The sequence below is a fragment of the Ranitomeya imitator genome, chromosome 3 (assembly GCF_032444005.1).
Source record: "Ranitomeya imitator isolate aRanImi1 chromosome 3, aRanImi1.pri, whole genome shotgun sequence".
Lineage (NCBI taxonomy): Eukaryota > Metazoa > Chordata > Amphibia > Anura > Dendrobatidae > Ranitomeya > Ranitomeya imitator.
In genome coordinates, this window is record NC_091284.1 from 444214598 (window position 1) to 444226622 (window position 12025).

At 46.5% G+C, this 12025-nt stretch overlaps 1 protein-coding gene across 1 annotated transcript in view; it reads right to left on the reverse strand.

Annotated features, from left to right (window-relative positions):
* LOC138670216 (multidrug and toxin extrusion protein 2-like) overlaps positions 1-12025 on the reverse strand; it is a 233364-nt gene that overhangs the window by 164747 nt on the left and 56592 nt on the right. Inside the window, exon 4 of the mRNA XM_069757363.1 lies at positions 8842-8990. Coding sequence (XP_069613464.1) covers positions 8842-8990 — 149 coding nt within the window. The remainder of the gene's footprint in view (positions 1-8841; positions 8991-12025) is intronic.

Sequence of the window (12025 nt, forward strand, 5' to 3'; positions counted from 1 at the left end):
AGAGACTGGAGATGTGTTTGACAAGCCCAGGTCCGGCAGACCCCGCAAGACAACTGCTCAGGAGGAACGTTTGTTGGTTAGAAAATCCAAAGCAAGCCCCTCTTCCACTGCAACAGAGCTCCAACAGGCCTGGTCCCCTCAAGACCCTGTTATCTAAAACAGTTTGTAGGATTCTGTCTCGAAATGGCCTCCATGGTCGAATCAGTGCCCAGAAGCCAGCACTAAACAAAAGGCAAATAAAAAAAGTGTGGCATTTGCAAAGTCCCACAGCCTGCTAAACAGACGGACGCTGGAAAAGTGGCAGAAGGTGGATTTCTCTGATGAATCTTCAGTAGAATTACACCACAGCCGCCGCAAATATTGCAGGAGACCTACTGGAGCCCGTATGGATCTAAAATACACCCAGTAAACAGATACATTTGGTGGTGGAAAGATGACGGTCTGGGGTTACATTCAGTATGGGGGTGTGCAAAACATTTGCAAGGTGGAAGGCAATATCAATAGCCTAAAATATCAAGAAGTATTAGCTACCTCTTATATTCCAAATCATAAAAGGGGTCAAATTCTGCAGCAGGATGGTGCTCTATCTCAAAAAGATCAAAGTGCTCAAGGACTGGCCAGCCCAGTCACCAGACATGAACATCATTGAGCATGTTTGGTGTAGCATGAAAGAGGAAGCTTGGAAGATAAAACCTAAGAATCTAGATGAAATCTGGGAGGCATGTAAGACTGCATTCTTTGCTATTCCTGATGACTTCATTAATAAATTGTATGAATCGTTGTTGAACCGCATGGATGCAGTCCTTCAAGCTCATGGAAGTCACACAAAATATTAAATATGACTAATAGCACCACAACGTCATTCACCAATGTTATGCAACATATATTCGTATTTTAAGTTAATTATTTGTTTGAATATCACAATACTTTCTCTAGGCGACAAAACTTTTGTCTTGCCAAAATCTGACCATTCTGTGTCCACTAACTGATAAATATTTCTGCATTGATGTCAATTTATTTTCTTAACCTAAACCACATTTCGGAGGGTTTCAGCGTTCAAAAGAATAATTTATACAACCAATGGATGAATTTAACGTGAGGTTATAAGCTTTTATTTACATAACATGGATAAGCAACATAATTTCTGTCAGGGAGTGTATATATGTTATGTGATGCATTGACCTCTGTTACAGGTAGGGGGCGCTGCATGGTCTCTTCAGAATACGGATGGAGGCATATTGAGGCCCTAGGAATGCATGGGAGTCGCAGGCATAACTATGGTGATGAGACAAAGTCCGGCATTATTGTGAATGGCCGGTATGTGTGTCGCAGAGGAAGATCTGCGCTGTCAGCCTGAAGTAAGTATGTTCTGGGACCTGTAGTCCCACACGTAATTTTGTTGTTTGTATAATTGTGAAGGGAGGCTGGCAGGGCTACTTCTGAGAGCTGGGCGGTTCGGACTAGCCACACACACACACCACCCATCTATGGGAGTGGTTACAAGTATGTAATGTGACCAGGGTGTGGGTCACATGGTTCCTGCAATAGAGTCTGTATAGGTTCCTGTGAAAGGACCTGAATGGATCTGGGCTGGAAGGTCCTGTGAGAGGAAAGGCCTGAGTGTTGGGAGGTCCAGAGTGTGGACTGGATCCCTGAAGAGCACATGGGGGAGGCCTTGGACCTGGGGGCCTGTGTGTTGAACGGTCCCAGGTGGGGACGGACGTCCTGAATAGCACACAGAGGCCGTGTGTGCAGAGTCCGTGATGACACTGCATTGGTGGAGCTACAGCCCGCCTGAGGATCTGGACTGACTGATGTGTGCCTGCCAGGCAAGTTTGTGATCCAAAATCGGCAGTTTCCCTGGAGGAGAGAGGACTGCCAGGAGGTCATCGTGTGGAGCAGGAGCTCCAGAAAGGTAACACCCGGGAAGGGGGCTATCATAAAAGCAGAGATGTATCTGCCAGTGGAACTGACTGTTGGTGCTTGTTGTGTTCCACGGATATTGATGAACTGTTCGGCGTACGGTCACCCATGGTAACTGGGCGAAGTGAAAAGTCCAGCATGTTTAGTGTCTGTGAGTTGAAGCCGAATATGAAATGTAAATAATGAACTGTGCCCGGTTTATGCTGCATAAAATAAACCGGATAGACTGTTTAAGTGAAAAACTGAACCTGTCTGCGTGTATCCCGTTGCCAAGCGAGTGTCCCCCAACACATGTGGTGAGTGCTATCTTACATATACACACACATACTGTACATATATACCATATACAGTAGTGCTCAAAAGTTTGCATACCCCAGCAGAATTTTTGATTTCTTGGTGATTTTTCAGAGAATATGAATGATAACACCAAAACTTTTTCTCCACTCATGGTTAGTGGTTGGATGAAGCCATTTATTGTCAAACTACTGTGTTTTCTCTTTTTAAATCATAACGACAACCCCAAACATCCAAATGACCCTGATCAAAAGTTAACATACCCTGGTGATTATGGCCTGATAACACGCACAGAAGTTGACAAAAAATGGGTTTGAATGGCTACTAAAGGTAACATCCTCACCTGTGATCTGTTTGCTTGTAATCAGTGTGTGTGCATAAAAGCAGAGTGAGTTTCAGGGATCCAGACAGACTCTTGCATATTTCATCCAGCCACTGACACTTCTGGATTGTGAGTCATGGGGAACGCAATAAGAATTGTCAGCGGATCTATGGGAAAAGGTAGCTGAACTGTATAAAACAGGAAAGTGATACAAAAAAAAATCCAAAGAATTGATGATAATGCAAGTCAGCAGTGTTCAGACTGTGATAAACAAATGGAAAATCAGGGCCTCTATAAAAACAAAACCAGTCAGGTAGACCAACATAAATGTCATCCACAACTGCCAGGTAAATTGTACGGGATGCAAAAAAACAAACAAATAACATGAGTTAAAATACAGGACTCTTTGAAAACTGTTTCAAGATGCACAATGAGGAGGCCCTTGAGGAAAAATGGGCTGCATGGTCGAGTCGCCAGAAGAAAGCCATTACTGTGCAAATGCCACAAAGCATCTCGCCTACAACACGCAAACCAGCATAGAGACAAGCCTCAAAACGTCTGAAACAAGGTAATTTAGAGTGATGAGACCAAAATTAAACTTTTTCTCCACAATCATAAATATTATATTTGGAGAGAGGTCAACAAGGCCTATGACGAAAGGAACACCACTCCTACTGTAAAGCACGGAGGTGGATCGCTGATGTTTTGGGGATATGTGAGCTACAAAAGCACAGGAATCTTGGACAAAGTTGAAGGAAAGATGAATGCAGCATGTTATCAGCAAATACTGGAGGCAAATTTGCGCTCATCAGCATGGAAGCTGCGCATGGGATGTACTTGGAGGTTCCAACATGACAATGATCCAAAACACAAGGCAAAGTCGACCTGTCATTGGCTACAGCAGAACAAAAAGAAGGTAGCACGCCACTACCTCTGGGACTCCATACATGACAGGATGGCGCTGCTCCGCCGCCACTGCTGTAAAGAAGTGGGTAAGAAACACCCTCGTAGGGGACTCGCGGACCGACGGGAAGACTCGCGGGGAGAGGGAAGACTCACGGGGATAGGGGAGACTCGCAGATACTAAGACGGAAGAAAAGCCGGCAATTCAGCAGCCACGTACTGTAAAAACACAGCAGGAGCCAACAGGATAAAATAGATGAGTTACACACAGTATATAGACATAGATATACAAATATTCAGATGTCAGTGACAAATACAATTAGTACAATGCGTGTGAAACTTACTGTACATGTATTTAGGCTAAAAATATCAGCTCTCAGCCGCCCCCGAAAAGGTGCTGCTCTAAGATGTGCCAATTCTGACACTTAGCCTTGCTCATCCCACTTGTCCTGTAGCAGTGGCAAGTGAGGTGATAGTTGCGGTGGGGGTTGATGTCACCTTTGTATTGTCAGGTGACATCAAGCCCCGAGGTTAGTAATGGTGATGAGTCAATCAGACGCCCCCATTACTAACCCCATGGTCATATCGTATAAAATTACACACACACAGGAAAAAGTCCTTTAATTGAAAGAATGACACAGACTCCTTTAATAAATCTTAATTTAACCATACTTACAACATCGCCCATTCCTCAAACGCCATTGTCGTCTGCAAAAGAGTTAAAAAACAAACAACAATATTCCTCACTATTCCGCAGAGAAGATGATAATCCATTTGTCAGACGACCGGTCTAGCTCTGCTCTGCTACATCTATATGGCAGGCTGAATAATTGCATGATGCGATCATACAGCCTGTCATCCAGCAGAGACACTGAGCAGCGTGTGCTCATTGTCTCCCTGTGAACTACTATTCCCAGTCTGATTGCACCGCGAGCGTGAGAAAGTTCTCCTGCTCCAGGTGCCGACAGACAGGTCTTGGGAGTTCACAGCCAATGAACTCACTTTCACCTTTCTGACATCCGTGAAAGCGCCATGGAAAAATTTCAGCTGATATTAGTAGCCGGGGAAGCTCCATGGGTATTACCCCCTTCCCACTCTAGAAACATGGACCCAAAGCCGTCGGCTTTCCCTTTGCTGGTTAAAAAAATTACGAGGCAGCCCATGACATTTTTTTCAGAAAAATAAACTTTTATTAATAAAATACATGTGCAGTAAGCGCCACACACTGTACTAAATATAAACACTGCTCAAAAAATTAAAGGGAACACTCAAATAACACATCCTAGATCTGAATGAATGAAATATTTTCATTGAATACTTTGTTCTGTACAAAGTTGAATGTGCTGACAACAAAATCACACAAAAATCATCTATGGAAATCAAATTTATTAACCAAATGGAGGCCTGGATTTGGAACGATACTCAAAATCAAAGTGAAAAATCAAATTACAGGCTGGTCCAACTTCAGTGGAAATGCCTCAAAACAAGGAATGATGCTCAGTAGTGTGTGTGTGGCCTCCACGTGCCTGTATGACCTCCATATAATGCCTGGGCATGCTCCTGATGAGGCGGCAGATGGTCTCCTGAGGGATCTCCTCCCAGACCTGGACTAAAGCATCTGCCAACTCCTGGACAGTCTGTGGTGCATGGTGCGAGACATGATGTCCCAGATGTGTTCAAACGGATTCAAGTCTGGGGAACGGGCGGGCCAGTCCATAGCTTCAATGCCTTTATCTTGTGGGAACTGCTGACACATTCCAGCCACATGAGGTCTGGCATTGTCCTGCATTAGGAGGAACCCAGGGCCAACCGCACCAGCATATGGTCTCACAAGGGGACTGATGATCTCCGTACCTAATGGCAGTCAGGCTACCTCTGGCGAGAACATGGAGGACTGTGCGGCCCTCCAAAGAAATGCCACCCTACACCATTACTGACCCACTGCCAAACCGGTCATGCTGAAGGATGTTGCAGGCAGTAGATCAGATCTCTCTCCACAGCATCTCCAGACTCTGTCACGTCTGTCACATGTGCTCAGTGTGAACCTGCTTTGATATGTGAAGAGCACAGGGTGCCAGTGGTGAATTTGCCAATCCTGGTGTTCTATTGCAAATGCCAAGTGTCCTGCACGGTGTTGGGCTGTGAGCACAACCCCCATCAGTGGACGTCAGGCACTCAGACCTTCCTCATGGAGTCGGTTTCTAACCATTTGTGCAGACACATGCACGTTTGTGGCCTGCTGGAGGTCATTTTGCAGGGCTCTGGCAGTGTTCCTCCTTGCACAAAAGTTGAGGTAGCGGTCCTGCTGCTGGGTTGTTGCCCTCCTACGACCCTCTCCACGTCTCCTGGTGTACTGGCCTGTCTCCTGGTAGTGCCTCCAGCCTCCGGACACTACGCTGACAGACACAGCAAACCTTCTTGCCACAGCTCGCATTGATGTGCCATTCTGGAAAAGCTGCACTACCTGAGCCACTTGTGTGGGTTGTAGAGTCCGTATCATGCTACCACGAGTGTGAAAGCACAACCAACATTCAAAAGTGACCAAACCATCAGCCAGAAAGCATTGGTACTGAGATGTGGTCTGTGGTCCCCACCTGAAGAACCACTCCTTAATAGGGGGGTCTTGATAATTGCCAATAATTTCCATCTGTTGTCTATTCCATTTGCACAACAGCATGTGAAATTGATTGTCAAACAGTGTTGCTTCTTAAGTGGACAGTTTGATTTCACAGAAGTTTGATTTACTTGGAGTTATATTCTGCTGTTTAAGTGTTCCCTTCATTTTTTTGAGCAGTGTATGTCACTGACATCTGCATATTTACCTATTCTATATGTATTTCTAATTGATAATTACTGGACATGTGAACACGGCCTTAGCACAGTACATGTATCTGTATTATATTCACCTGAATAAAGAAACACTCTTTGCCTGTCGGTTGGATCCCTCCTTCATTCATCAGCTGTTTACCTACACTAAGACAGAGCACTTCTCCGTGCTCTAGGTTACAGGGACACATACACGGTGAGCTGGAATTCTTTTTTAATAAAAGATTATGCCCAAGTCATATAGCAAGGCTCGTCAAAGGATCTATATTGACTTTTAGAATTGATAGGCTAGGTTCACATTGCATTAGCAGCAGCCCGTTCAGCACATACGCTAACGGGCTGCTGCTAGCGCAAGTGCCTGCGCTACATCATGCTAGCGCAGATGGAGCATCTGCTAGCTCCATCTGCGCTAGCAGTGACGCACCCGGAAACGCTGCAGCCAGCGTCTCGGGTCCGTCACTCAAATGACGGCACATCGCTAGCGCATGCCCATTGTGGGCGTGCGCTAGCGATGCGTTCGCCATTGCATTCAATGGCGGCGTTAACAGACTACGTTACACTGCGTTATGCCGCGGTGTAACGTAGCCCGTTTAACGTAGTCAATGAACGCAATGTGAACCTAGTGTCACGCTCACGCCCTGACTGGTGGGCGTAAGCTCGGGGGGTTTGTGGCCCCACTGTGCCACAAACCAGACTACCCTGGAAGGGGCGTGACTATGACAGCTGCCTGGGTTTTCACTGGAGCCTCTGATGGTGAGGTCAGGCTTGTGCAGCAGGCAGCTGCCAGGTGCTACTCCAGGGTGGTGTCTGGCTGTGGCTGCTGATCCCACTTGGGAGACAGGAACACCAGGATTGGTGCGGGCATCAGGCAGGACTGGCAGAAGAGTACGGCTGGAACTCAGACGAGTAGGCTGGCACGGCTGAGACACAGGGCTGGCAGAGACACGGCAGAGAACACAGGGCTGGCAGAGAACACAGGGCTGGCAGAGAACACAGGGCTGGGAGAGAACACAGGGCTGGGAGAGAACACAGGGCTGGGAGAGACACGGCAGAGAACACAGGGCTGGCAGAGACACAGCAGAGAACACAGGGCTGGCAGGGACGGCAGGAAACAGGACTGGCTAGGACGGCAGGAAACAGAGGACTGGAAGGCACGGCAAGAAACACAGGACTGGTAGATGTGGTGTATGAAGGAACAGGTAGGGACCTGTTCACACACGAGGTGCAGGTACGGATATGTAGTTTGGAGGAACAGGTAGGGACCTGTTCACACTGGAGGTGCAGGAACGGATATGAAATATGAAGGAACAGGTAGGGACCTGTTCACACAGGAGGTGCAGGAAAGGAAACAAGCAGAAAGGAATGAGGTATGAAGAAACAGGTTGGGACCTGTTCACACAGGAGATGCAGGTACGAAAACAAGCCAGAAGGAAAGGAGCATGAAGGAACAGGTTGGGACCTGTTCACACAGGAAGAGAAGTGCAAGACTGCAGATAGGAGCAGAAGAGCAGCAAGAGATAGTGTAGCAACAAAAGCTAAGCAGAGCGGAGCCACAAGGAATGTGGAGAGGAGCTGCAGCAAGAGATACTGCACAAGCTAAGCAGAGTGGAACCACAAGGATAGCGGAGAGGAGCTGCAGCAAGAGGTTTCTGCAGCAACGGGAGCGGAGCAGAACCGCAGGAGTGCGGAGCAGCGGTAAAGCCACTAAGATACAGAGCAGGCAGAGCCGCAAGAGTGCAGAGTGTAAGCAGACTGAGAACACAAGGAAAAACACAGCAGGAAAGGAAGCCACAGACAAGGAGACAGAGAATAGACTAAGTACAGACAAGGCAATGGAACAAGACACAAGGACAAAGACACAGGGACCAGGATATTCTGCCTCCTGGAGGGCGGACAACAAGATCAAGGCAATAGCACAGAGAAAAGCCTCCAGAGAGGTAGTAACTCAGAGCAAGGCCTGGCAAACTCAGAAGCTAAACACAAACTGAGCTAACACATTGCACAGGCCCAGACCACAGGGTGGAGCTGCACTATATACTGGAGGCCTCTTGATAATTGGTCAGGAACAGATTAGACAGATGCACCTGATTCCTATAAGAACCAGAGCGTTCAGGCGCCGGCCCCCTATACACATAGCCATGAGGCATGCAGAGAGCAGAGACACAGAACATAGAGCTGGCATGAAACAGAAACCACATCATGACCTGGAGCAGTGGGTAAGATAGTGTGAAAGATGCGAGGCCATGCCGTGATGCCAGCAGAGTTGTTACACCTAGCCTTACTTCTAATAGGTGACACTAGAGTTCAAGTCCTCTTCCTCTTTGAAAAGACATCTTGCATACACATTAAGGCCACATTCACTCATTCAGTATTTGATCAGTATTTTACCTCAGTATTTATAAGCCAAAACCAGGAGAGGGAAAATCAGAGGAAAAATATAATAGAAACACATCACCACTTCTGTATTTATCACCCACTCCTGGTTTTGGCTTACAGATACTGAGGTAAAATACTGAACGTGGTGGCATGGCCTAAAGATTAATTAAAATGCATGGCATTAGAACAGTTCTTACCTGGCGACATTTGGGTTCTGTCTACACAAAAGTAGCAGTTGTTCTGTGTTGATAAATAAGGCCCAGCATGGGAAACAACACAGCAACAAGATGAGTATCCCTCTCTGTAATATTGTTCCCACACGCTTCAAGTTTTTTCCTCCATAGGTCTGTGGATTAAGAGGAATTGATAGGTTTTTAATATCTTGGCCCTGGATAATTTCTTTACTACAAAAAGCTAACTTAAAGAAAGTTGCATGTGCACAATCCTTTTTAGTAATGTGACTGCACTGATAGAACCATGTGCCGACTCATCTGAAAGGAATGACTGTTGGATACAAAAACCATTATGGATACCAGATGGTCGAATGTACAGATGCTTTATGCTCATAATCATATGATTCTAGTGTCACCAAATGACTTTTAAAAGACATTCCTTGTTCTAAATGTTAGTATAACAGGATGCCAGTTCTGTATGTTAGCTAAATTGTCAGCATATATGGTAAGCTTATTGATAAACAATATTCCTGGAAAATAGTTCACAAAAGATTAACTGACGGCAGGAAAACACAATACAACTGACAAAAATATTAAAGCTTATTCTGAGACCTTAAGACATTAGTCTAGCTGCAGGAGTTGTGTAAGGCCAGTCTCACACGTCCAGATATTTCCGGTACCGGAAGAAACGGTCCCAAAGCTATCAGTGTCCGTGTGTGCATGTAGGCCATCCGTGTGCCCGTGTTTATCGTCCGTGTGCTGTCCGTGTGTCCATGTATTGAAACAATTTGTTTTAATTTTAACCCTATGACTAAAAACGCACACGGACAGCACACGGACGGCACACGGATGGCATCCGTGTGAGGTACGTGTTTACACGCACCAACTGACTTTAATGGGTCCGTGTAATCCATGTGCTCCCACGAACACTGACATGTCTCCGTGTTTTGCACACGGACACACGGTCCGTGAAAACACGCTGGCATCTGCAGAGACACTATTTATTTTAATGTGTCTACATGTGTCAGTGTCTCCAGTACGTGAGAAAATTGTTACCACACATACAGGAGCCACTGACGTGTCAAACCGCCCTAAAGAATAAATAAAACATCGGCTGTTAAATATCCTACAGATCAAGTACAGTTGGTCCCAGAATGGTTTTGGTTACTTTGACTGATGACTTGCTGCCCCATTACATGAGCGACGGTGCTTACAAATATGGCCTGTGACTGCTCATGTTAGAAATTGACAATAGTGGTCAGTACTGGAGCAGCGGGAAATTTAAACCCTTTATGACAATCACAGCGTGCTCTGTGTTGCTGGCTCAGATCAGCAGTAGTGAGCCGGCAACACAGAAGAGGTCACACCATCAGAGTACCTAGCGTTCAGAAATAAGCGCTGCCCCCACATTCACTTGCAGGGGCAGAGCTGGTCCTTGAACCCTGGGTAACCCCGACACCGTGATCTGACACTGAACTCTCCTCTGTGTTACTACTGATCTCAGCTGGCTATAAAGGGTGTACCGTCATTGTGCACATCGTACAATGACAGTGCACAGTGACTAATCCCATTTCTTAAACGCAAGACTGCCTTTGACACAGTGGACTGCCTTTGACACAGTGGACCATTCCCTATTATTACAGACCCTCTCATCCCTTGGCATCACAGACTTGGCCCTATCCTGGATCTCATCACACCTAACAGACCGGACATTCAGCATCTCCCACTGACACACCACCTCCTCACCTCGCCCCCTATCTGTCAGAGTCCCACAAGGTTCAGTCCTAGGGCCCCTGCTCTTCTCCAATTATACCTTTGGCCTGGGACAGCTCATAGAATCTCATGGCTTTCAGTATCATCTCTATGCTGATGACACACAGATCTACATCTCTGGACCAGATATCACCTCCCTACTAACCAGAATCCCTCAATGGCTGTCCACTATTTCATCCTTCTTCTCCGCTAGATTTCTGAAACTTAAAATGGACAAAACAGAATCCATTCTCTTTCCATCTCATGCGACCACCCCAACGAATCTATCCATTACAGTAAATGGCTGCCCACTCTCCCCAGTCCCACAAGCTCGCTGCCTCGGGGTAATCCTTGATGCTGATCTCTCCTTCAAACCACATATGCAAGCCCTTTCCACTTCCTGCCGACTTCAACTCAAAAATATTTCACGAATCCGTTCATTCCTCAACCAAGAATCTGCAAAAACCCTAGTCCATGCCCTCATCATCTCTCGCCTTGACTACTGCAACCTCCTTCTCTGTGGCCTCCTCTCGAACATGCTCGCAGCCCTCCAATCTATTCTAAACTCTGCTGCCTGACTAATCCACCCGTCCCCCCGCTATTCTCCAGCTTCTCCCCTCTGTCAATCCCTTCACTGGCTCCCCATTGCCCAGAGACTCCACTACAAAACCCTAACCATGACGTACAAAGCCATCCACAACCTGTCTCCTCCATACATCTGTGACCTTGTCTCCCGGTACTTACCTACACACAACCTCCGATCCTCACAAGACCTCCTTCTCTACTCCCCTCTTATCTCCTCTTCCCACAATCGTATACAAGATTTCTCTCGCGTATCACCCCTACTCTGGAACCCTCTACCACAACACATCAGACTCTCGCTTACCATCGAAACCTTCAAAAAGAGCCTGAAGACCCACCTCTTCTGACAAGCTTATAACCTGCAGTAACCACCGATCGACCAAATTGCTGCATTACCAGCTCTACCCTCGCCTACTGTATTCTCACCCATCCCTTGTAGATTGTGAGCCTTCGCGGGCAGGGTCCTCTCTCCTCCTGTACCAGTTATGACTTGTATTGTTTAAGATTATTGAACTTGTTTTTATTATGTATACCCCTCCTTACATGTAAAGCGCCATGGAATAAATGGCGCTATAACAATAAATAATAATAATAAGTGGAAAGGGCCATGTGAAGTTCGGGAAATAGTGGGGGGGATGTAAACTACCGAGTTTACCAGCGCGGGAAAAGGAAACCCAAAGAGTTGTATCACGTTAATTTGTTAAAAGCGTGGAAGGACTGGGAGAGTATGCTTACAGAGGTGACTCCCGACGTGTCATCTGGGGACCCTCCGATATTGGTCTGGACGGAGGCCGAGGGAGATGTAAAGATAGGAGACACCCTCTCGAAACAGCAGCGGCGAGAGGTGCGGAAATGGATACAGGAGAATATGGAT